This window comes from Ipomoea nil, unplaced genomic scaffold, assembly GCF_001879475.1.
Source record: "Ipomoea nil cultivar Tokyo-kokei standard unplaced genomic scaffold, Asagao_1.1 scaffold2826, whole genome shotgun sequence".
NCBI classification, from domain to species: Eukaryota; Viridiplantae; Streptophyta; class Magnoliopsida; order Solanales; family Convolvulaceae; genus Ipomoea; species Ipomoea nil.
In genome coordinates, this window is record NW_017619254.1 from 3,216,496 (window position 1) to 3,243,426 (window position 26,931).

Sequence of the window (26,931 nt, forward strand, 5' to 3'; positions counted from 1 at the left end):
TACGGAAGTTAGGGACCATTGATGGCGATGCCACCAAACTCGAGGGACCATAGGTGGTATTTACTCTTTAATTTTTTATCAGTCAATTTTAACTTATTTTTCATTATTAACTGTTTGACTTGGTTAAACAATCAATATAGGCAATTGATTAATTAATTTTTTGTAACAACTTATTATTTCAAAACTTTAAAAATCAAAAAGCTACTCAAAGCAACTTTTTGATAAAATTATTTATATGTAATCAGCTATTAGCTAACAACTAATTTATTAAATACCTCTCTACAATCAACTAGTGTTATTAGCTAGTTAAATCACTAATTAACCCAATCAACTAGTATCTATTTACCAAATATTGTACCCCAATATAATTATGCTTGCACCGACTACAATACAATTGAAATGATGCAAAATAAGTGTCCGCCCGTCCAACAAGCTTTGTGCATATCTATTGTGGTTAATATCGCAAATTATGTTGTGCAACCGAATGCACCATGCGCATGGTGCATTCGATGCAAAATGACGTCGTTTTGGTTAAAAAATGCGCGTCCCACTTAAAGAAGAAATTAGGTTTGATTCCTGGCAATAGCATTTTTATATATCCATAAATTCATAACTATATATCCATAGATTCATAACTATATATCCACAGTGAATGATTGAAGTAAAAATTCACAATGAATGAACTAAATATTCATAATGATTGAACTAAATATCCATAAATTCATAACTATATATCCAGAAATTCATAACTATATATCCATAAATTCATAACTATATATCCACAGTGAATGAATGAAGTAAATATCTACAATGAATGAACTAAATATTCACAATGAATGAACTAAATATCCAGAAATTCATAACTATATATCCAGAAATTCATAACTATATACCCACAATAATGCTATTGCCGAGAATCGAACCTGAATTTTTTTTTTCAAATGGAACGCGCGTTTTTAGTCAAAACGACGTTATTTTGCATCGTATGCACCATGCGCATGGTGCATTCGGTTGCACAGCATAACTATTGGGGTAATATACACCTCACATATGTTGTTATCAGTCAAGTAAATGCTAACGCCGGCCTTTTAGGACCAATCCATTAACAAAATGACAACCTCAACTCCATCTATCAAAACACGAGGATAAAGTGTGATGAGGTCGAGTAGATAAAATATTATTTTTGTATTAAAATTGATACGAGTTGGATTTTTATTAATACTTTGTTGATTAAACTTGTTGCATAAACACTTTTTATGATGTGTTTGGTTTATGGGTTTACACACTAAGAATGAGAATCAAAATTATAGTTATTGTTTGTTTATATTGGTGTTTTGAATGTCATTCTATTATGATCAATTGCTTTGATTTTTTGTTTTTTGTATTTTAAAATCTTTATTCTTATTATAGGATCTTACATATATAACCAAACATCAATATTGGTAATCATCCAAATTCCACCGTACTACCAAGCATGCAAAATACTTTCACCAAAACTCATTACCATTATCAAGTATTTGATTCTCATTTATATTCTGATTTCATGTGCGAACCAAACCCACCCTTAATTAGTGTGGTTGCTAGTTATTACATAAAAAGAGATTTATCCACAAAATATCTTGACATCAAAATAAGATGAACTTATTTTGCAAACATAACATATGAGAATTGATCATTTGACCTAATAATATAATAGTGTTACTGGTAACTCGCTGCTTATTAACTTTCCGATCTGCTGAGTTACCTCAAAATAAGACTTTAATTCTTCTTTTTTAACAATGATTACGACACCCTTAATTAGTGTTACTTGCATGTCCTATTGGATGGCCCATGGAAAATCTTTGATAACTACCTGGTAACCCAACGATGGGAACTAAAATTCGATCCGGTTAGGGCGAAACTATCAAAGATGGCAGTCTGGGTTCGTTTACCATGGTTAGCGGTGGAGTATTTTCGAGACGATATTATTAAGAACATCCTGGAAGGGGTAGGAAAGCCGATACGGCTTGATCGGACTACAGCAGGGGTGGTTAAGGGTCGCTATGCTCGCGCGGCAGTAGAGGTGGATCTCGATAAGCCTCTGGTAAAGGATCTGTGGGTGGAAGATCAGGTTCAACTGGTTGAATACGAACGCTTGCACGTTGTTTGTTTTGCATGTGGTATGATAGGCCACCGCGAACAAACTTGCCCACAAATCAAAGAAAAACAACCGGCAGGCCCTGCAATGGATCTTAATGAAACTCCAAGTGCAAAACAAGATTTACTCAGCAGTCTACTCCCAGCCTCTCTCCACAACCGACCCCTCCAACTGCCTCTTCTCGCTATGGGTCCCACATGATTGTAACAAGGAAAAGCAAACCGCAAGGCAAAAAGACCGCTAGTAAACAGAATGTTCAGCCCCGCGAGTCGGCTCGTCCAAATAATAATCAATTCCAAGCGTTGGCTAATCTTGGGGATCAGAACGATGATGACATCCCGACGGCAAACCCAAAAACGTCGGTGAGACCCCAGGGACGGAGGTCCAAAGGTAAGTCTTACGCCCCTCACGCTCCTTCGCCTCAACCCCATACCCATCCCCACGTCACTCCCCCCTGGTCCCGCTGCATGTTCAGCAACCTCTGGAATCTATCGCGATCCCCCAGATTACCTCCAATGGTAATTCTAGGGGGCGGGGTGGATCAAGAGGGGCCAATCGGGGGAGGGGCAGTGGTACGGGTAGAGTTGGTTTGGCTAGGGTGGCGGTTCCGGATGCTTGGAATCCGGAAGCTGGCTTTGCTCAATCTGTTCAAAGTCAGTTTTTCCAGTTTGGTGGCCCTCAACCTCGGTGGTTGATGGGACCGTGGGGTCCACGCCTTTAGTGGGTGGGATCGCCAATTTGAGTTTCACGTTGGGGAAAGGCGGTTGCCCAACTTCCCCTCCCGCCGTCCCTTCTCAATGAAGGTCATCTCCTGGAACTGTAGGGGCATCGCCAACAGGCGAGTCAGATGTCATGTCAAGGAACTCTTGAACACGACAAAAGTTGACGCCCTTTGTCTCTTGGAGATTCGGTCCCCTAAGGCCGATAATATGATCAGGTTAGCCTGCTCGTTGGGCTACAATAATCATTTTATTGTCAACCCCCTTGGGTTTGCCGGTGGGTTGTTGTTAGTTTGGAAACAAGGTCAGATTGACCTTGAGATCGTTGGTTATAGTTCCTAGGTCATTCGTGCCAAAATTAAGCAAAGTCCTGATGATGTTTTTATTTCTTTTAGTTATGTTAGGCCTAACATGTTGGCTAAGTGCAGATTCTGGGAGGATTGTGAATCTTTTGGCAGATCATTACAGGCCCCCTGGATTGTTATGGGCGATCTCAATGATATTGCGGCGGTAGGCGAACAATGGGGGAGTGACTCGGTCAATTCAAATGGCCTCCAAAGATTTGTGGATGCTTACAGCCGTTGTGGGCTCATTGACCCGGGGTACTCTGGTTCAACTTTCACGTGGTACCGTTTTGCTGGGGGTAGAGTCATCCAAATGCGGAGACTCGATAGAGTTCTATGGAATCTTTCAGCTCAACATGCCTTCCCGGAAAGCAAAGTTAGGGTTCTCCCCAGACTTCACTCTGATCATAGCCCCATTCTCTTTATTGGACATGCAGGTCGGCCACCAGATAAGCATCTCCGTTCGGTGCGTTTCGAGGCGGCGTGGTTAACTAGAAGTGATTATGGTGAAGTTTGGAAAAAGGTAACCTCTCACGGTGTTCAGAATATTGAAACCATCATTGCTACCGTGACTAAGGATAACATTTGTTGGAATAAGAAAGTTTTCGGGAACATTTTTAGCAGAAAGAGACACATAGAAAACATGATCTAGGAGATCCAAGGGGCAAACCAATTACGGCACCTCAAGCTATTTGCAAAATCTGGAGAAATCCCTCTCTACTGATCTCAAAAACCCTTGTGAACAGGATGAGGCCTATCATGTGCAGAATCATTGGGCCACTGATAAACATTATTTTTAGTGTTATTTTATATAATTTTTTTATAGTTTATTTGTAATAATTAATTTATTTATTTATATATATTTTTATTTATTTTTATTTTTAATAGCTTTATTAATTTTGTTCAATTTTAGAATTGTTTTTATTAAATTTGTCTATTATTTGAATTATGTCAGTCTAATAATTTCTTATTCTTAATTTAATAATAATATTATTAATTTTAGTAGCACATGAGCACTAGGAGTTTAGTAAATGTAGATTAGTTATATATGGTCTTTATCATCATCATCATCATCATCATCATCATCATCATCATCATCATCATCATCATCATCATCATCATCATCATCATCATCATCATCATCATCATCATCATCATCATCATCATCATCATCATCATCATCATCATCATCATCATCATCATCATCATCATCATCATCATCATTTTTATTATTTTTCTATTTCAATAAGAAAGTGATCGCAGACTCTTTCTCGGTCATGGCTTCGATCCGATAGACTAGCAGAAGAATGCTCCATAGCAGCACAGAAGCGGAGAAATGGCTTGGCCGGAACAATATAAAATGAAGCTAATGTTCATCATTCATCAATCAATTGGCTCCGGACCAACTCCGGGGACGGTGAGCGGAGAGTTCCGATCAGCGGCTCCATTTTCTCTGGCGACGACCGGATTCTGAATACCAATTCCGGCAGCGCAAATCTCTTACACAGCTGCTACAATTAATTTGTTCAGCGGTGGCTTCGTTCCGTTCGGCGACTCCTATCGACGCAGCTGTCTTTGTTTCAACAAATTCTTCATCAGATTAATTCCAGCGTAAAAGAGTCCAACACGGCAATTTCATGGCAACTTTAAAACCCATTAGTTCGATGTAGTAGCTTTGATTTAGTGGTAATGTTTGACTTCTGTGCGTAGCTGTAGTTTTAATTACCATTGGATTTGTGTTTAGATTGCGAATTACATTGTGAGTGGTCTGCTACATTTCTCTTGTTTTCCTTGCAATTAATTCTTCTGTTTAAGCTTTCAATTTCCAAATTGTTAATTGAATGAGTGATGCAACATGGAGCCGTGGAGCCAAGTAGAGTGCCAAAAATGCTAAACTTTATTTTATTTGAATTGTTATAATTGTTTTTAATCTGCTCAGCTCTATTTTATTCTATTAGACTAGAGGTGCAGAATTAATAGCGGTTATGAGTTCATATCCCTAGACCTTTTTTCCAATTCTGATTAATTATATTACTTGTTTACTTTTTTGAGTTTTTATTCACTTATTTATTTGTTTAGCTTCAATCTTAATTATTTTGCGTTCTTATTATTTACAATTGTTTCTGGTACTTTAAATTATTGAGTTAATTAATTTTAAGTTATTAAATTGCTTTGTTACAATTTCCTATGGGTTCGACCTTTGCTTTGCACGCTATTAATACAATTGACTCGTGCACTTGCGATGACAAATAATTAAAATTGTCCATCAGCCACACCAGAATAGCTTTCTCCCCGGCCGATCCACCCTCGATAATGTGGTTCTCACTCAAGAAGTGATCCACACCATGAATAAGAAACGAGGAAAGAAGGGATTTATGATTATTAAAGTTGACCTCCACAAAGCTTATGACAGTGTGGATTGGAGTTTCCTGGAGGACACTTTAATGAGGTTTGGCTTCCCAAGTAATCTCATCAATCTGATTCTCTTTGCTTTGAACCAAAGTGACATTGCCATTCTTTGGAATGGGGGTCGCCTACGTTCTTTCACTCCTGGTCGGGGCCTTAGACAAGGGGACCCCTTAGCTCCCTACTTATTCAATCTCATCATGGAACGGCTGGCCTATGAAATCCAAGATAAGGTTGCCTCCAAAGCTTGGAAACTGATCCATGTAACCAGAGGATGTTTAGGTCTCTCCCACTTGTTCTTTGCAGATGACTTGCTCCTTTTTTGGGGAAGCATCGGAAGCTCAAGCTCACGTAGTCATAAACTGTCTCGACAGATTTAGCAAAGTTTCCAGTCTTAAGGTAAATTTCTCTAAATCCCACATCTTCTGCTCTCCTAATACATCTGCAGGTAATTTGAAAAGAAGGATTAGCGAGATGACAGGGATGACAGTAGGCGACCACCTGGGTTCCTACCTAGGCATCCCCATGCTACAACGACGTGTCTCCAAGGACACTTTCACGTCCGTTATCGACAAAATGAGAAAAAAACTAACCAGGTGGAAGGCTAGTACGCTCAGCATGGCAGGGAGGAGGATCCTGGTGCAGTCCTCACTAGCTACAGTTCCTACCTACACTATGCAGTCAGTCGCCCTCCCGGTGAGTACCTGTAAAGAAATTGATAAAATATGCAGGAACTTTCTTTGGGGCCACTTGGAGGATACGAGGAAAATCCACACTGTCAACTGGGATGAGTTTTGCAAACCCCGAGATACGGGTGGTCTCGGTCTCAGGAAAGCTAGGGATTTTAACATGGCCCTCCTCACTAAGCTGGCCTGGCAAGTCTCAACTAACCAGAATAAGCTCTGGGTGAAAGTTATGCGCGAGAAATATGTCAAGGATACTGACTTTTGGTCTACCAATAACCCCGGCAATAGCTCTTAGGGGTGACGCAGCATTTTGAAGGGTAAAGCCATTCTCTAGGATGGCGTTTGTTGGCGGGTCGACTTGGGGTCCTCAATCAGGTTTTGGCACGATAGTTGGCTTGGAAATAAGCCGCTAGCCAAGATTTACCCGCTACTCGTCCCGGAAGGTGAGGTCCAAACAAGAGTTAGTGAGTTCATCTTAAACGGCAAACATTGGAATGTAACTGCCTTAGAAAACATCCTCCCGACTGACGTGGTGGACTGCATTCGTGCCATTCCTTTACCAATGTCCAGCAATGCGGCAGACAGAATCTATTGGCCCCACTCAGGTACTGGTCTTGTCTCTGTTAGCTCGGCTTTTTCTGTGATTACAGGTACAGGTGATGATCCCGCCACTCACGAATGGATATGGCGTATCACTTGCTCTGAAAGAATCAAAATCCTCTTATGGAAGAGTATAAAAGATGGCCTCCTGGTGAATGCCGAACGTAAGCGGCACGGTCTTACTGATGACGGAACCTGTCCAAGGTGTGGCTGCGGGGAGGAATATCTGGATCACATCTTCAGGCAATGTACAACAGCAAAGGATTGGTGGAACCTTGCTACTCCACCGCCCGGGTTCATCACCTCTAACCACCTTCCAATCACATGGTGGATGGAATTGACGTGCTGGGACAAGGAGTATGGTGGGACGACGGAGGCTTGGCGTCAAGTCTTCCCCTACATTCTGTGGCAGATGTGGAAAAGTAGAAACGCGGGAGTGTTCAACAATTCGTGGGCTCCGGTCGTCGACATCTTGAAAAAAACTCACGTTGAGGCGAAAGAGGCGCAGCTGATCCTCACGAAACACTCTGGGCTGGCTGTAGCGAAAAAGACTTGGGTCCATTGGCTCCCTCCACATCCGAGAGCGATAAAACTCAAATCTGATGGAGCAAAAAAGGCGTCTTCTGGCCTTGCTAGTGCGGGAGGCATCTTACGTGATCACTATGGAAATTGGAAGGCTGGTTTCATGGTTAAGATAGGCATCACCAACAGCTTCGTCGCCGAGCTTTGGGGTCTCCGTCAAGGTCTCAGTATGGCCAAGGATCTTGGCGTAACAAACTTGGTAGCGGAGGTGGATTCCCTCGCGGTAGTCCAGGTTCTCAAAAATAATCTGGAATCGTCACCTGAAGCCAACACCCTAGTCGCTGATTGCAGATCTCTCATTAGCTCGTTCCCCACGTTCGATCTCGTTCACACACTCCGGGAAGGCAATCAGTGTGCTGATTTCCTAGCTAATCTTGGGCAAAGTTCGCCACGGGGTACTTCCTTTCTTTCTCAGCCTCCAGACGGGCTTCTTCAGCTGCTGGTTCGAGATGCTAACAGTGTTGCCACGCGCAGGATACGTTAATCCCCCAAGGGGCCTTTGGCCCCTTCTTCTACCAAAAAAAAAACAATGATTACGACACTATGAGGTGTTTGACAATTAGCTATTAGTTTATTGATTTAGCTAATAGCTGATATCTGATAGTTGATTGTGTTAATTGGTTTGACCAACTAATATTCTAATAGTATTAGCTGGTTATAAAAAGGTATTTGATAAATTAATTGTTTACTTTTAGCTGATTACATATAAAATTATGTATAAGGACATAAGTATATTATGATATTTACTTAACTCTTAAAGTATTTTTATAATTTATTGTTATCGTTATGCTATTATTAATTATTTTTTTAACTATTATTTTTGCTTTATTATTAATATTGTTATAATTATTGTAGACACTTAAATTTTGATAAATATTGATTATTTATCAATATTAGTATATTTGAATATATTTGAAATATTTTGGATAATATTGATATTATCTAATTTGTTAATTAGATAATATCAAAAGAGTTTGAGCTTATCAAAACTCTCTATCCTACCGCTATAAATAGGGCATTTCATTTCTATGTAATCACACACATCCTGGAAAAATTCATAGAAATATCTTAAGCTTTGAAGCTTATTCAGGATCACAATAAAATCCTGAAAGTAAAAGCCCCTCCTCCATAATGATCATGCCTATGCCTATTGATCCAAACCTCTATTGAAGATCAAGCCATTTGAACCCGGAGGCCCTTCAAGAAGAACAAACTATATATACAAGCCCTTCTTTGAAGATCAAGCCACTTGAAACCCGGAGGCCCTTCACCAAGAAGAACAAGCTATATATACAAGCCCTTCTTTGAAGATCAAGCCACTTGAAACCCAGAGGCCCTTCAATGGTGAAGTGTTCAAGGCATCAAATTGAAGAATCAGAGGACATCCAGAGATCTTGTACCCACACCGCATTGATATTTGATATGTAACCAGAATTTTGATTTCAAATTATATATAATTCAATTTTTTTTGTTCACAATTATAAAGAAATAATACTCTATAGTTAATAATAATTTAATATTACAAATATAAATTTGAATAAAAATTAAATAAATAAAAACACCATAGCCAAGCACCTTGTGCTCAGATAGCATGTAGTGACATCTCCTATATGGGAGGTCATGAGATCGAGCCTTAGTGAAGACGTTGTTGACTCTTTGTGCTTTATTAGGTAAAAAATAGAAACACCACAACAACTAACAGGGTGTTTACGTTTGAAGGAATTGCAATTCCCTCACACCCACCACCCCCATGGATTTTCTAATTCCATGGATTTTAGGAAGAAGAAAAAAAGATAATGATGAGACAAAATTACCTCTCTCATTTTTAAATCTAAAATTGATGTCTGGCAACAACCTTGAGCATTTTGGGCTTTATACTACTTATTCCCTTTCAATTCCCATGTATACTAAACACTGGAATTGAATTCTCAGTAAGAATAAACCAAACACTGGAATTTAAATTCCACTTTATTCCCAGTAATTCATCTCCCATGGAATTGCAATTCATTTCCCACGTAATTCCCTCTTTCCAACCAAACGCCCTGTAAGGGTAAATTAGACATTTTAAAATAAAAATGCAATAAGTTGATATTAATAAGCTACTCAAAATAGCTTTTTTAATTTCAACTTATTGACATCAATAAGTCAAAGCAAGAAATAGTTTACCAAGATTCGAACCTCGGCGGCGACAGTTTGAGAATTATGTCCAAAGTAGGCAGATTTCTTGTGCGCACCGGCATTTGACCCTGTCCGCTGAACCATTGAGTCACCGTGATTTACATCCTCCCAAATACTCTATCGGATCGGGGTGTGGGGACCCTTAGGGTTGGTGATTCAACCTCTTGGGAGAAGAAACAGTTTACCAAACACTCATATCACAATGTACATTTTTTGTTAGACAAGTCTACCATGTACTACATGTCTATATTTTCTTTTTAAGTTGTTTGCCATCTTTAATGTACTATATGTCCATATCTTTATTATTATTTTTGGGTTATATAAGTATTTTAGGAAAATACAACATAAACTTTTATTTTTTACTCTCAACTTTTACTCTCTATCTACTTAAAAAAAAAAAAAAAAAAATTGATATGAACACTTTTCTGAAAACTCACATGGTAAAAATAACTTATTTTTATTTTTTACATTATGAAATAAAAGTGGAGAAGTAGAATTTAAAAGTACAGACACTATATAGTATATAATTCATGATTTTAATGTTACGGATTAAATTAAAGAGCTTCCGACATCTTTAATTGCATGTACTAAATGTCTAAATATCATTCTTTTTCTTAGGAAAAATGATATATTTGTGAGTTATATTTCAAAAACTCAATCGTTTAGTAATTTTCATGTCTATTTTTAGTTGTTATTTTCAAAGTGATGAAAATTTTTATCCTTTTCGCAAATATTTATTTAGGTTTGGACAAGAAATCAATAAATAAAGTTTAATTTAAATGAAAATGATAGATTTAAAAAATTGTATTTAATCTTTTACTCCTTACACGAGGCATGTATTTTATTGTTCTAGTGAGTTTATGGGGCAAATTTCATGTTCCAACTTAGAACATTAAAAAATAATAAGAAGATAAAATCAAAATATTTCATATTTACTTTCATCAATTAATTTATCATCTAAATATTACAAAATATTAACGAAAATATCCACTTTAAAAATAAAAAAGAGATTAAAAATAAATATTTAATTTCATTTTTAGTCCTAAATTTATATGTGGTAGTCCACTTTAATTTAGTCAATTTTTTAGAACATCCACTTTTGGTCATAGTATTTTTTTTTTTTTTAATCCTAGCTCTATCAACAAACAGTTTAAATGTCATTAAACATGCATAATGGCCTTTTGGTTTTTAATTATGTATTTTTTTTAAAAAAATAAACATAAAAATATAGTAGGTCATCCTACTATGTATAAACAAAACAAAAAAAAAAAATCAAAATATCATTATATTTAATGACATTTCAACGATTTTGATGACGATTGACTAAAAATGGTTATGCGACAATAATACTAGAACCAAATAAGGATGTTCTAATAAAAATTAAAGGGACTAAAAGTAGTGGATTGTCACCTATAAATCTATGAATAAAAATAGAACTAACTCAAAAATAAACATATTAATAATTGAAAGACGGGGCTAATTTATAAGTGAGTTAATTTCATTTTTGGTCCTAGATTTATAGGTAGCAGTCCATTTTTAGTCCTTTTTTATCAGAACATTCATTTTTTGTTCTAGTATTATTTTGACATGACCACTTTTGGTCCTCTATAAAAAAAAAAAATCATTGAAATTGCGTTAAATACAAGAGCATTTCACTCTTCAATTGTGAATTTTTTCAAAAAATAAACATAAAATATATAACGGGTCAACGCACTTTATATTAAAAAGATCAAAATGTCTTTCTATTTCACGAAATTTCAACAATTTTGTTGATAGATAACCAAAATTGGTCATGTCATAATAATACTAGGACCAAAATGGAATGTTTTGATAAAATAATTTTTTTAAAAAAAAAAGACTAAATGTGAGCTTTCATCTATAAATCTAGGACAAAAAATGAAATTAATTCTTTATAAGTGAGTGATGAGTAAACAAGTCATTTTCCATTTTTGTTATATGTAACGTTATTATTACACCGAATTAGACAGTACGTGTACTTGCATGTGATGTGGTATATCATTTTCTTGACTATTATATATTGCATGCCTCGGGTGTGCTTAGCTCCATGCTTAATTTTCTTGAAATTATAATTGTTTTGAATTAAAAATATATTATAGCTTGTTTACGTGCACGACGGGCTAGAGCTTGATTATTATATATTGCATGCCTCGGGTGTGCTTAGCTCCATGCTTAATTTTCTTGAAATTATAATTGTTTTGAACTAAAAATATATTATAGCTTGTTTACGTGCACGACGGGCTAGAGCTATACGACGAAGAGATTGACGGTCACCGTCATTGATTTTAGTAACAGCTTATTGCTCCAAAATGTTAAAATACAAAAAAATTGTTCAAAATAACTTTTTCAATTTATTTTTTGAGTCATTTTGTATGTAATTAACTATCAGCTAATAGTTAATTTATCAAACATTCCATTAATTGTTTAACAAAGTAAATATCTAATAATAGTAATTGACTGATAGACTAACTATTTTATCAAATATGATTATTGTCTAAAATTATTACTAGAACATGTGTTATTCTTACAATTAAGTATCTTGTAATATATATTCAAACACCAAGGTCCTCTTCGTCGCATAGCTCTAGCCCGTCATGCACGTAAAGAAACTAAAATTTATTTTTAATTCAAAAAAATTATAATTTCAAGAAAAGTAAGCATGAAGCACACCAGAGGCATGCAATAATAGTCAAGAAAATGATATAGCACATTACATGCAATTAAAGGTAATGTTTAGTTCGGATCGGAGTAATAATAACGTTACATAACAAAAATGGAAAATGACTTATTTACGCATTTTGACTTATAAGGATGAGCTCAGTCTTTCAATTATTAATATGTTTATTTTTGAGTTAATTCTATTTTTAGTAATAATAAATTTATAAGTGGTAGTTTTTTTTTTTTTAATAACATCCTTATTTGGTCTTAGTATGATTGTGACATGATCATTTTTTGTCTTATGTCAACAAAATCGCTGAAATGCTGTTAAATACAAGGACATTTTGATTTTTTTTATACAAAGTAAGTTGACCCGCTATATATATTTTTCTTATGTTTATTTCTTAGCACAATTATATAAAGAGAGTAGGAGACCTAGCCAAACTACAATTCTACAGCAAGTATAATCCGGAGCGTTATGCCCTGGACCCGTGTCCACCATGTGTATGGTGGACACGTTGTACATTCATAATTTATATATTGTAGCTTCATAATTTCTGTATTGTAGATTCATAATTTTTATACTGTAGATTCATAAAATTTATAATGTAGATTCATAATTTCTATACTGCACATTCATAATTTCTGTACTGTAGATTCATAATTTCTATACTGCAAATTCATAATTTCTGTACTGTGTGAGCAACCTTTTAAAGTGAGGGGGGTTCCTTGTGCGCAGTGAGCAAAGGTCTAACCTCTGTAGTTCATGTTTAGTTGAGTTATCATGATTTACATCCTCCTAGTTGCTCTGTTGGGTCAGGGTGTGGGACCCTTAGAGTTGGGGTTCAACTTTTTTGGAAGAATGAAAGTATCAATAAAAGATATATATAACCTTTCTGCATGTAACCAAATAATCTGCAACAAAATTTACTTGACAGTATATCTCAGAAATTGAAGCGTCAATCTCTATGAGTGTTGGGTTTTAAGGTCTTTTTAAGTCTTTGATAAAGGTTTCTTTGGTTGGTTTTCAAAAAATAAATAAATAAATAAATATATATATATATATATATATATATATATATATATATATATATATATTTATGTCATTTTAATATATTTATTCCATTTTTAATCCTTAAACCAATCAAACATTTTAATACAATTATGATTTAATTACATTTTTGGTACTAGATTTACAGGTAATAGTCTATTTTTAGTCATTTTTTTTATCAGAACATCCCTTTTTATCATAGTATTATTGTGACATGACTATTTTTAGTCCTCCATCAACAAAATCGTTGAAATGTCATCAAATACAAGGACATTTCGATCTTTTTAGTACAAAGTGCATTGACCAGTTATATATATTTTTTATGTTTATCTTTTTGAAAAAATTCATAATTGAAGACTGAAATGTCCTTGTATTTAACGGCATTTAAATTGTTTTGTTGATAGATGACCAGAAATGGTTATGCCACAATAATATTGTTAGGACCAAAGGAGGATGTTTTGAAAAAAAAAAAAAAAAAAAAAAAAAAAAAAAAAAAAAAAAGACTAAAATTAAAGTAAATTGTCACCTATAAATCTAGGACCAAAAACGCTACTATTACAAGCTAAAGTATATTTTTTAAGTGAACCAAACAATGCCATAGATCAAAATTTATATTTTATTCCTTATTATATATTTCATTCCTTATGAAATAACATTCATATTCCTTCAAATTTATTTTGTAAACCAAACATGCATGCAATGTAGTAAATGTGATAAATTCATTCAATTATAAGTTTATCCAATTTTATTAAAATTCCCTTGATGAAAATTGAACAAGTAAATTACTTCACAATAGAGTTCGTGTAAATTGAGTTTAAATTAAAGTTTAAACAATTCAAAAGTTAAACCAAGCCCAAATCAATTTTCGACGCAAATTATGCCGTGCAATATGGTACACACGGTTGCAAAAAGGGTATCGTTTTGATTAAAAATGAAGCATCCCACTTAAAAAAAAAAAAAAAAAAAAAAAGTTTCGATTGCCGTTAACGGCGTTACGTTGTGCATAATTTGAACTATATATCCAGAATGAATGAACTATATAGTTCAAATTATGCACAACCTAACGCCGTTAACATTAATTGAAACTGAATTTTTTTTTTCAAGTCAGACGTCAAAACGACGTCGTTTTTGCAACCGTGTGCACCAGCATAACGCTCCAATTTTCTCTTATTGATTCTGTAATTTAAACTCCTTGACCTGTTAGTTTGATTATTGATTCTAATGACCACGGTTTCTTTTATCTTCTCCATTGTTTTTGTTTGGGTTTTTACCTTCAATGCATCCAATTATTGAAAGGCAAAACATGGCGGAACGAAGACGCAAGAAGAAAAGTCCTAAAGTAAACGGAAACAACTAAAACCTAATCTAAATTTGTGTTAAAGTCTTCTCTTATGAGTACTATAAATGATGCAGATTTTGGGCAATATAATACAACCTCTGATTCCTACGCGTAATCTTTTCTTAGCTTGTCTTGTCTTCTACATTAGTTACGCCATGGCATCTTCTGCTCCATTGTGCCACTTCTCACTTCTTCTGCTCATCTTCAACCTTCTCCTTGGCCTCAACTCAGCTCATCTCTCAATGAATTTTTACTCTAAAACATGTCCCCACGCACTCTCCATTATCAAAACCACGGTCTACAATGCCGTCAAGTTACAGCCTAGAATGGGCGCATCCTTGCTTCGTTTCCATTTTCACGATTGTTTTGTTAATGTGAATCCCATCTTTCATTTTTACTCTTTTTTATATTATTATTTTAATCACTAATCTATACCCTGACTAGTTATTATTATTATTTCATTTTGCATGGATTAACTCGAGTATGTGTATTATTATCTAACTATTATTTTCATGCAACCAATAAAAAAAATTACATAATTTGTTGGTTTTTTTTTTTTTTTTTGAAACACCAGTTTGTGGCCACCCATTTGGAATGGTAATAGTACAGATGAAATTTGTGTTAACTTTTAATGAGTGGATATTAAAGAACTATGGTTAGTTCATGGATTTTCTATAATTTTTTTCCTTTATTTTCTTTATTTCAATTCGAGAAACATTGACTTGTCAATGTTTTGGACTAATAGTTTAATACACTACTGGAAATTATGGAATTTCCGACGGAAAGTGATCTTAAATCAAGTCGAAAGCCTTGTTCCGACCACTGGTATCCGGAAAAACCTTTGTTGCTATTTCCGACCACTTTTTGCTTTCGACTTGATTTAAGATTACTTTCAGGTAGTCGGAAATTCCATAATTTCCAGTCGTGACATTAACTTATAGAAGTGCATGACCTAATCATGTATTAAACAAAATATAATGGAACTAATGAAGCTGCCCAGCTAGCTAGCTATACATTCATCACATTCATGCATGGTTATGGGTATGTGATATTATAATTTGGAACAGGGGTGTGATGCATCGATCTTGCTGGAAGACACAGCTACTTTTATTGGAGAACAGACCGCTGCTCCAAATAACAACACACTTAGAGGTTTGAATGTGGTAGACGATATTAAAACTCAGCTCGAGGAATCTTGTGCCGGTGTTGTGTCTTGTGCTGATATTCTGACTGTTGCTGCTAGAGACTCAGTCGTTGTGGTGGGAAGAATATAGTATAAATATAATAATGTTTAATTAACATTGAATGCATACAATATATGTATGATGAATGTATGTAATTTGATGTGCAGCTTGGTGGCCCTACTTGGAATGTTTTATTAGGTAGAAGGGACTCAACCACTGCATCTAAAGATGATGCCAATACCAACCTTCCTGCACCAGATTCCAGTCTAGATAAGCTCATTTCTTCCTTTGCCATCAAAGGTTTTACTGCCAGGCAAATGGTTGCTCTCTCAGGTTTTTATTATAGGTTTTAAAAGAATTTTTGTGCAACTACTATACACTTTATTTTTTACAGTCAAATTTATATAGTTTGGTTATTTTTGCATGTAGGAGGTCACACGATTGGAAAGGCTGGTTGTGCTACTTTTCGAAACCGTCTCTACAACGACAGCATTATAGATCCCTCCTATGCAAAATGGTTACAATCAATATGTCCCCAAAGTGGAGATGATAGAAGCCTCGCTCCACTAGACATCACCAGTCCGACCTCCTTTGACAACTCTTACTTTAAGAATTTACAATGTAAGAAGGGGTTGTTGTACTCTGATCAACAATTGTTTAGCGGTGGACTCACGGACTCCATAGTTGAAAAGTATGTTTCACATCCTGCCAAGTTCGCAAAAGACTTTGCTAAAGCTATGGTGAAAATGAGTAAGCTCAGCCCTCTTACCAGAACTAATGGAGAGATCAGAAAGGATTGCAAAAAGATCAATTATTATTAGTATTGAATGGTGACAATGCACAAGTTTTCAATATTTTGGTTTTTAAGATTAAAGAATAAAGCCTTCCAAAGAATGGGTGGATGGTGATGCATGTGTTACTAGTTCCAATTGCTTTGCTAAAGAGCAGCATATATATAGAATTGGCAATTATGTTTTAAAATTGTAGACTTGTAGTATCATATTAAAGCAATTATTGTTTCAAAAAATATTAAAGTAATTATTAAACAAGTTTTGAGTGCACTATTTTACAAGTTATTAAAGCGGTATATTTTTATTGCCATAACTGAGAAATATAAAAAATAATGTACTCGTATTATACAACAAATATAATTGAAGGACATCAACCTTTATTCCCTCTTAATAAAAATTTGGGAGAATGGTCAAATATACCTTGAATTTTATACCGAAAAAATAATTAGACTTTTAAATTTTATAAAATTACAATTGAACATATCAACTCATCATCAATTTGATGCAATTAAACAAATTAGCCGGTTACTATACCTAAAGGTAATTAGTAAAAATATAATGCTAACATGACAATATATATTGACAGAAGTCTCGTGAGAAATTTTATTGCTGGCGACCATTACATTTAAAATAAAATTATATTTTAATTAAAAGCTAACACATTATCATATTTTTATATGTTTTACCTTAGCTTTATCAATATCAAATAATTAACTTAATTGTAACAATTGATAAGTTATTAGCTTAATTACATCAAATTAATGAGCTAATGTGTTTAATTGTAACGTGTTAGAAGTTAGAAACTTAATTAATTTTTTGTATAAAATTGATAATTTATTTGATCATTTTCCTTTAAAAAAATCAATAATTTGTTTACCTGAATAGGCATATATACACATATATACTTATACTGGTATAATATTCCACCATTGAAGGCTGTTGACTGCTGACACCAACTCATTCAACCGTACGTGGATCTATATGTGCCAGTCATGCTACGTAATTTCCTCTCATGTTTTTGCTTCTAAAATAATGTCAACAATGTCGGCGGATATATGGCCCAACACTACGGTATCAATAAAGAATAAAATTGTCTATACGATATCTCAGTTAGTCACATGAGTAAAATTTAGAAACAATGATTCGAGATTAAGTTTCATTCGCAGTAATATTGAAGCAATCTTTTAAAGTGAGAGGGATTCGTTATACACAGTAAGTAAACAAAGATCTAGCCTTTGTGTTCAGTTGAGGAGCGTGGGAGGTCCTTGAAGTTGGGGTTCAACCTTTTGGGAACCACAATTACCAACAAAATGTCGAGCTTTAATGGTCTGGGAGTTATATCTAATATGATAAAAGCTTTAATTTTTATGTGCATTAAGCACTAGTTCTCCAACTTAATAGGTCAATCCGACTCGACTTGACTTACAAATAACTAATAAGGATTCGTGATACGGTATCACACTTTGTGATCCTAATCTTATATAATTTTATTTAATATAATCAAAGTTATGGGATAATCTCAAATAATATAATTTTATTGACCAAGTCGAATTACAACATTAATGGCAGGAGATAATCACCAGCCCTCTATTTCTTTCTTCTTCAACGTCTACTTTTTCCTCCTATCTATTACCGATAAAAATGGCGTTGACTGTTCAGTATGCCGCCGGTCCATCGCGCAACGCCTTCCGGTTCTCATCTTTTCTATTCATTTTCTCCCTTCTGTTTGGATTCAGCTCAGCTCAGCTGTCGCCGGATTTCTACTCGGAAACGTGCCCTGACGCACTCTCCATCATCAAAACCACCGTCAGCGCCGCCGTGGAGTCCAATCCTCAGATGGGAGCTGTCATGCTTCGTCTCCATTTTCACGACTGCTTCGTTAACGCAAGCCCCATCTTCTTTTGAATTAGCTGATTGATAATGTATATATATATATATATATATATATATATATATATGGTTTTGTGATGTTATGATTGTTCTTGATGAACAGGGCTGCGATGCATCGATCTTATTGGACGACACGGCCAACTTCACCGGAGAAAAGACGGCCGGTCCAAATGGCAACTCTGTTATGGGATATGACGTGATTGATACTATTAAAGCTGGACTTGAAAAATCTTGTCCCGGTGTTGTATCCTGTGCTGATATTATAAGCGTCGCAGCTAGAGATTCAGTTGTTTTGGTAAGTTCAATTAAGTTACCCTTTTTAAATATTACTTCTACAAATTCATTAAAATCTTTTTTTGTGATGAGAAAATTTACAGTCACTAAAAGTTAGATTTTTCTTGGGGTTAATCAGATTAGATTATCTGACTGGTTCAAATAAAGAACACTAATGAATTGCTTTTATTGAAAATTGAACTTATTCATCAATCTAACAAATTTTACTGAGGTTGTTCATGCTTATTAAAATTTTTTGTTAATATAATTGCAGCTTGGTGGTCCTAGTTGGAGTGTTTTATTGGGTAGAAGAGATTCAATCACTGCAAGTTTAACTGCTGCAAATACTAACATTCCTGGAACAAATTCCAATCTCAATCAGCTCATTTCTTCCTTCTCTAACAAAGGTTTAAGTACCAGGGATTTGGTTGCTCTCTCGGGTATATTTGTTTTAGAAATTTTGACAACTCCTTTTTTATTTTGAAAATTAAATATGTTAGGCAGGTATATTTAATAACGTTTTTATACTTGATTTTTTTTTTTTATGGGTAATTGTAGGAAGTCACACGATAGGAAGAGCAAGGTGCAAGCTCATTCGAGATCGGATCTACCAAGAAGCTAATATAAACGCTTCATACGCATCACTTTTACAGGCAAAATGTCCTCAAAGTGGAGGTGACAACACTTTCATTCCACTCGACACTACCACTCCTATCTCCTTTGACAATGCTTATTTCAAGAATTTGAAGGGTCAAAAAGGATTATTGCACTCAGATCAGCAGTTATTTATCGGTGGAGTCACGGACTCTATAGTAGACACTTATAGTTCTGATTATTCTATTTTTTCGAGGGACTTTGCTAACGCTATGATGAAACTGGGTAATCTTAGCCCGCTCACAGGGAGAAGAGGCCAAATTAGAAAGAATTGCAGAAAAATCAACTAAGTTGAAAGATTATTAGTTCCCAAATTTCTGATTTGTTGGGTTGTCATGGATTATTACAAGTTCCAATTGCTTGGCTACAAAATATGTTTTGGTTTTATCCAATATATCTGTATATAATTAATATTTGGAAAAAAAAAAACCTTATCCTTGGGTAGTGGTGAACTCCAATTTGGCATTTTGTTAATGGATATTGGTCCCAGAACTCCAGAAGCCGTCTGCGATTACTGCCACTTTTAGCCATTCATACACCTGCGGCCATGAGAAGATAGCTCATAGCTGCACTCCGATCCATCTTCGACTATCCAATACTAATAATGGCGGCTGCGGCGGCGGAATTCCGCCGCTTCTCATATCTTCTGCTCATCATCTTCAACCTTCTTCTCCTTCCCTTCAACTCATCATCAGCTTATCATCTCTCCAAACATTTTTACTCTAAAACATGCCCTAACGCTCTCTCCACTATCAAAACCGCCGTCCACAATGCCGTCAACTCCGACCCCGGCACGGCTGCCGCCTTGCTGCATCTCCATTTCCGTGACTGCTTCATTAACGTACGTGATGACCCTTTCTTTTTCACTCACTCAATTTTTTAATTCACATCTAAAGTCTTAATTATTTTCACGCAACTTAAACATATATATTCAATCCAAACTTATATGGTTATTATGTACTTATATGATATTATAATTGATTTGAAATAGGGATGTGATGGATCAGTCTTGTTAGTGAACACCACTAATCCGATGGTTGCTCCACCCCGAGGTCTTAATGTGATAGTCGATATTAAAACTCAGCTCGAAGAACTTTGCGTTGGTGTTGTATCTTGTGCTGATATTCTTACCCTTGCGACTAGAGACGCAATTGTGGTGGTACTAAAAATACGAATAATTATTATGTTATTTTATATACATATTAATATGCTCAACATGCCCCTCACGTGTGCAATCTTTGGCATGTCTTTGATACCAAATTAAAACATGTGCTTCATCTCAATTAAAAGGTTAAACTGATAGTTAGATTGCACATTAATAGTTATATGCTCAACATTAACTGAATGTATGTAATAATCTGATCTACAGATTGGTGGCCCTAGTTGGAGTGTTTCATTAGGTAGAAGGGACTCAACCACCCCATCTAAAGATGCTGGCAGTACCATCATTCCTGGACCAGCTTCCAATCTAACTCACCTCATTTCCTCCTTTGCTAACAAAGGTTTTACTGCCAGGCAAATGGTTGCTCTCTCAGGTTTTTAAAAGAATGTTTTTGTCAACTACACTATATATATTTTGATATTCAAATTAAATAGTTATGTCCTTATTATAATTTGGTTATTTTCTTGTGAGTAATTGTATATAGGAAGTCACACGATTGGAAAGGCTCATTGTGCTGCTTTTCGAAACCGTATCTACAACGACAGCGATATAGATGCATCATATGCAGCATGGTTACGATCAAAATGTCCACAAAGTGGAGGTGACCTAAACTATGTTCCACTTGACATCACCACTCCGATCTTATTTGATAATGCTTACTTTAAGAATTTGCAAAGTCAAAAGGGGTTGTTGCACTCTGATCAACAATTGCTTAGCAGTGGATTCACAAACTCCATAGTCAAGGAGTATATTTCACATCCTTCCAAGTTTGCAAACGACTTTGCTGAAGCTATGGTGAAAATGAGTGAACTCAGCCCGCTCACCGGGACTAATGGGGAGATCAGAAGGGATTGTAGAAGGATGAATTATTAGTGGATGGATGGAAACACAAGTTTTCAATATTATGGTTTGAAGATTAAAGATTAAAACCTTCCAAAGAGTGGGTGATCGATGTGAGTGTTAGTTCACTCTACTCTTCCTTAAATACATTTGTCGCACAAACTAAGATATTTTTATTAAGTTGAGTATATCATGAAAATATTGAATATATAAATGTAATAATAAGTTACAACATTTTCATTTATTTAAAAAAAAAAATTGCCAGCCCGCAACTTGTACGGACCAACCCGCGAATCCACGCACATTGAGCCATGAAGGCCCATTTCATCGTGGACCAAAAAATTTCAACACTAACTTGCTTTACGGTGGGATGGATTAGGGCCAGCTCGCGGGTCTCAACCTATTTTGACACTCTTACAGAATACAAACATAATTTATTAATTAAATGCACATGATATGGTAAGTAGGAACATATAATTTTTGGAGACATTATGTACCCGGTCAATAATATAACAATTGTTTTGTGAATAAATGCCGCCCCTGGATTATGAATTTTAGGAAAACAGGAACGGTGGTTTTTGGAGTAGAAATACTTCATCAAAACAGTGATCAAGAATTTTATGAATAAAAGCCGCCGCCGGATTATGAATTACAACACTTCCACTTTTGCTAAGACCTTTTTGATTTTGTGTTTCTTCTTGTATTATGTCTGGGGAGAAATTCAAGGGGCAGCCCATTGGATCAAGAAAATGGGGGATTGGGGTTTGGGGGGCAAATTTTCATATTTCCCCGCACCACTTTCCTCATTTAAGTCTCCATTAAAGCTCCCACAGAGATTGACATTGCGGGAAGATGATGACCATGTGGAGGTGCAGCAGATATCTGGGAAGAAGGAGAAGAAGCATAACGACCTCGGCAGATAGCAGGGCCGCCGGTGGATGGTCGTGGTGGGGCCATGCGGAACCACTTCCCAAAGACCCCATCAAAACTGTTACGGATGCTTTCTTCTCTGACCCTAGCCCTTTCAAGATCAATCTTTTTGTGGTAAAACAAAAAAAGAAAGGAACTTTGCTTCTTAATCTTATGTTTGTTTCTATTTTTGTCTATGCTTATGAATTTAAATTTTGCAGGGAACTTACAGGGATGCTGAAGGTAATCCTGTGGTTCTTGAGTGTGTAAGAAAAGCTGCAGCCAAGCTTGCTGGTTGTGAGTTCCTGTGAGTATTTGCACCTTAGTTTGTTAATAACTGACTGCTGCAGCATATTCTGTTGTGTAGGCTGGTTGTTTTGATGAGTTTTTTGTTTGTGCTAATTGTTAGTTTTGAAAATTGAATGTGTGATCATACAGGAATTCTCTTTTATAAGTTGTTTTTGATAGAGTCTTCTCAGTTTGAGAAATATATATTGTTGCAATTTCTTTGGTTGTAGAAGTGGCCTGGATTATTATGAAGTAATAAATGCTTTCTCTTATTCTTTTATTCTCTTTTAGTCTTTGTGGGCCCACAAAGGCGAAATTCCTAGCTCGGGCCATCACACCTGCCCGAAAGATATAGTGACTCAACAGTCCATTATGTGAGAGGACCAGTACCTAGTGTCCGTAAAGAGCCACCCTACAAGAGGGTGAAATTCCTACACTGTGATTGTCAGGGCGTCTTTGCCCACAATCTTCCATTCAGGAACCAACTGGGCTACCCATACGGATTTATTCTCTTTTAGTCTCTTCCCTTGGGCTGGTTGAGGGTGTTCATGTGTTTGTGGAATGTGGATTCAAATTTGGAGTAGTCAATTCATTTTAGATGCTAAATATTTCTTGTGTTTAATTTTACGAATTGCTGTAATGTTAGTGTACTAATTTTTTAAACCTCACTTTCTAAATGAGGTATGTTCTTAGTGTTTGAAATTCAAATGGAACCAAGATTATAATTTGAGGGTTCCTCTCATAGTCTCATTTGAATTAGGTGTTTGCCTCATGTTTGGGTGTTAATGTGTTATTGAGTCTATTGACAGGGATTCCATTTCACCAGAAGACAGTTCGAAGCTAGTTGAAGAATGTTCGAAACTGGCTTATGGTAAAGATTCTGGTGTTGTTACTGAAGGAAGATGTGCTGGAATCCCAGCTCTTTCAGGCACTGGTGCGTGCCGCCTTTTTGCTGAACTCCAGAGGCGCTTCTACCCAGACACAAAAATATATCTGCCTAATCCCACTTGGTCCAAGTAATATTTGATCAAAACTTTGTCATTTCTTCTTGTAATCTCGTGTTTTATGTCTGTAATAATTGTCCTGATTTCATTTCCGTTATTTAGCCACCATAACATATGGAGGGATGCAGAAATTTCAAGAAGTACCTTCCGCTACTACCACCCTGATACTAGACGATTGCACTTCCAAGCCCTCATGGAAGATATCAAGGTCGGCTTATGCTTTGTTCATAATCACAATTTCAGTATAAACTCCACTTCGCTGACGTTTTTTGCTTTCCACCATTTGTTGATCGTTACAGAATGCTCCCAGCAATTCCTTTTTCTTACTTCATCCTTGTGCTCACAACCCAACTGGGATTGACCCGTCTACTGAACAGTGGGAAGAAATCTCGCACATGTTCAAGGTTATTAACGAGAAATATGATCAATATTTCACTTCTATGAATTTGTAATTGTGCTTTAATTTCTCCTGCCTAGAACATTTTCAGGTGAAGAAGCATTTCCCTTTCTTCGATATGGCTTATCAGGGCATTGCTACCGGGGACCTAGAAAGAGACGCCAGGGCTATCCGCATATTTCTTAAAGATGGGCATTTGTTGGCCTGTGCACAGTCTTTTTCCAAGATCATGGGATTATACGGACATCGAGTGGGTTGCCTCAGGTAAGAAACTTTTGTGATGAAGATATCAAAACTCGACTCCGGGCAACAGTCATTTGCGTTTAGTATTGTTAACATGATACATTTGAGAACATAAACTAGGCCATTTGTCCTGTTTTGTGCCTACTAGCTGAGAATTACCGATTTATATGCTGTAACTTTCTAGTATTCTCTGCGTGGATGACAAACAAGCAAGTATAATCAAAGGCCAGTTACATCAGATTGTCAGTGCAATGTACAGTAGCTCACCAGTTCACGGGCCATTACTAGTCTCAACAATTCTGAATGACCCTGATCTCAAGGCACTTTGGGAAGAGGAACTAAAGGTGATTGATGTTCCTTTAACCATGTTTTCTTGATTTTCTTTCTGTATAACGCCTCCCGCTTATTTTTATTTATATAATAAGGTCATGACCGATCGCTTTATGACAATGCGTGCTGCTTTACACCGAAATCTTGAAGCGTTGAGTTCTTTAAGCTGGGAACACATAATCAATCAGGTATCAACTGCTGAAGTTTGTTCATAATGGAGCATTTCACAAAATTACTTATTACTACTTGATTCTAAAAAAATGGCAGGTCGGCATGTTTTGCTTCTCTGGCTTATCGCCTAAACAGGTTGAACAGCTGCAGAAGGATTTCCAAATATACATGCCCAACAATGGCCGCATCAGGTAATGTTTTTTACGTCAAAATCTTTGAAAATTATCGACTTTCAATGCCACTTATTTACTCTTATTATGTTAAACATTAGTAACATGAACCCTAAGTCGCTAAGGTAAGTATAATGGTAGAAGTTATATATAATGGCAGCATGGCGGGTGTGACAAGCAGCAATGTTGAATACTTGGCAAACGCAATGCACAAAGTAACCAGCAGTAGTCGTTAAAGTTTCTTCTCGTTTCCCCACTCTTCCTCTCAGACAAAGAAGTCCTCACTCGTAATCCTAAGTTAGTTGAAAACGCTATATGTGCTTCAGTATGATGATTTGTCTGAGCTTATGTTGTTTTCTTAGTGTGCAAAGACCACAAGATTTTAATGAAAGATCACATTCATAGTTGTTATACATCATTCTCATATTTCCCCTACTTGGAAGGGCTTCAATCAATTTTGTCAATTTTAGTTGCTAATATCTAAGAGATCACATGTTTTGGTACTCATAAATGAAGATTGTGATGTTTAAATGTTTTTCACAAATCCCTTGATATACTAAACTGATCTTTAATTTGTTCCATAAATCATTGTACCTTTGTTGTTAGCCAAACAAACAAACAATCTTTGTACACTTGACCCTAAACATGAAATTGTTCTTGGTGACAATAGACTCTCCTTTACCTTTCCGTAATAATAATAGTTCTGTTTCACTAACCGTGACTGGAATTTTGTAAGTCGTTGAGACATATTTTGCGTTTTAAGACGAGTGGGAGTGGGGGCGAGAGGTCTCCGGAATGGAGGGCAATCCTTACTTATGATTTTATGAGTGAAAATTAAATGCACAAAAGAATTGAAGGTTCCTTGTGTGTGGGTGAGGACAGGACAGCCATAAAGATTCCAAATTGCAGATCTGATAAGTTAAATAGTTGGACAGAAGCCTGTAACCAACTTCCTTGGCTGTATTAAATACTCACCTAGAACAGACACCCATAGACTCATGTCTTTTGGTTCTTCCACTCAATCAAACTGTTACCTAATTCTTGGAGTTAATGTTTACTAATCTCAAGATTTTTATAATTCACAAGTTTAAACCTCAAACTCTCTGTCCGGTCCTATCCTGGAGAAGAAGGTAAATGATGTGCTTCAATTGTATTATATTCCCCTAAATGCATGCTTTTTGGTTGGTTGATTGATTAGATATACAGACCCTAATTGTAGGAGGCACATTTAAGCTCGTACCATATTCAGACTAATTAATGTTCGCACCGGACCAGCCCAATGAAGGGCTGCAAAGTGCTGGTCATATTAGTTTTTTCGTATCAATGAAAGGCTGCAAAGTGCTAGGGGAAGGGTGTACGGCCACTCACGCCAACCAAACTGGTTATAAGATGGATAGGAATTGATCTCCCTTTTACATTAATCTATCAATATTAGTTTCAAACAAATAAAGATTGTTGTGAATATTACTCACAAAATTAAAGAACGTATTTTGTCTCAACTAAAAATAACTTCTTATAGTTGGGCAGTACAACATTCATATAATTTAGTATAACATGGGATTATCAAAGGTTATGATATGTTTTTTTAGTTAAATGAAATTTATTTTTACCATTTGTAAAAACAATTTTCGTAAGAATGTCAGTCAATGTTTAACAGTGATAAACAATTGTACTACTGTACCATGTGTCTAAACATAATGACAACATAAATTTTATTTATTATATTGTACCATGTGTCTAAACATAATGACAACGAACATAAATTTTATTGATATTTTGGGTACCAAATTGTCATCAAATAATTTAGAGTTAATTACTAAAATATCCATTAATTATAGCAAAATTACCTATTTAGTCATTGATTATTTTTTAAATCAATTAAGTCATTCAACTTCAAAAATCTTAAC

The 26,931-nt window shown here is 35.7% G+C and overlaps 5 protein-coding genes and 1 long non-coding RNA gene across 7 annotated transcripts; 5 read left to right on the plus strand and 1 right to left on the minus strand.

The window, feature by feature from the left end:
* Positions 1-2,934: 2,934 nt before the first annotated feature.
* LOC109158760 lies at positions 2,935-3,852 on the plus strand. The gene is made up of 2 exons (XM_019306657.1): positions 2,935-3,074; positions 3,252-3,852. Exons 1-2 carry the CDS (start codon positions 2,935-2,937, stop codon positions 3,850-3,852), a joined length of 741 nt encoding a protein of 246 aa, XP_019162202.1.
* Positions 3,853-9,449: 5,597 nt separating this feature from the next.
* On the minus strand, positions 9,450-24,530 carry LOC109159197. Its single transcript, XR_002050524.1, has 3 exons — positions 24,384-24,530; positions 20,378-20,380; positions 9,450-9,460 (listed from the first exon to the last, which is right to left on the minus strand). It is a non-coding gene; the product is annotated as an uncharacterized LOC109159197 (long non-coding RNA).
* LOC109159195 (cationic peroxidase 1-like) lies at positions 14,867-16,725 on the plus strand. Its single transcript, XM_019307263.1, has 4 exons — positions 14,867-15,092; positions 15,786-15,977; positions 16,070-16,235; positions 16,332-16,725. The coding sequence occupies exons 1-4, from the start codon at positions 14,874-14,876 to the stop codon at positions 16,721-16,723; spliced, it is 969 nt and encodes a 322-aa protein (XP_019162808.1). The 5' UTR covers positions 14,867-14,873; the 3' UTR covers positions 16,724-16,725.
* On the plus strand, positions 18,264-19,897 carry LOC109159194 (cationic peroxidase 1-like). Its single transcript, XM_019307262.1, has 4 exons — positions 18,264-18,577; positions 18,687-18,878; positions 19,131-19,296; positions 19,415-19,897. Exons 1-4 carry the CDS (start codon positions 18,335-18,337, stop codon positions 19,798-19,800), a joined length of 987 nt encoding a protein of 328 aa, XP_019162807.1. The 5' UTR covers positions 18,264-18,334; the 3' UTR covers positions 19,801-19,897.
* Positions 20,006-21,720, plus strand: LOC109159196 (peroxidase P7-like). Of its 2 annotated transcripts, XM_019307264.1 has the most exons (5): positions 20,006-20,351; positions 20,502-20,669; positions 20,880-21,045; positions 21,157-21,579; positions 21,616-21,720. In XM_019307264.1, exons 1-4 carry the CDS (start codon positions 20,115-20,117, stop codon positions 21,543-21,545), a joined length of 960 nt encoding a protein of 319 aa, XP_019162809.1. In that variant the 5' UTR covers positions 20,006-20,114; the 3' UTR covers positions 21,546-21,579; positions 21,616-21,720. The 2 variants fall into 2 exon arrangements, with proteins under 2 accessions (XP_019162809.1, XP_019162810.1); XM_019307265.1 differs by lacking the exon at positions 20,502-20,669.
* On the plus strand, positions 22,212-25,501 carry LOC109159193 (aspartate aminotransferase, mitochondrial-like). The gene is made up of 10 exons (XM_019307261.1): positions 22,212-22,556; positions 22,643-22,728; positions 23,519-23,725; positions 23,816-23,921; positions 24,013-24,117; positions 24,202-24,374; positions 24,538-24,697; positions 24,779-24,871; positions 24,951-25,045; positions 25,185-25,501. Exons 1-10 carry the CDS (start codon positions 22,365-22,367, stop codon positions 25,258-25,260), a joined length of 1,293 nt encoding a protein of 430 aa, XP_019162806.1. The 5' UTR covers positions 22,212-22,364; the 3' UTR covers positions 25,261-25,501.
* Positions 25,502-26,931: the final 1,430 nt, after the last annotated feature.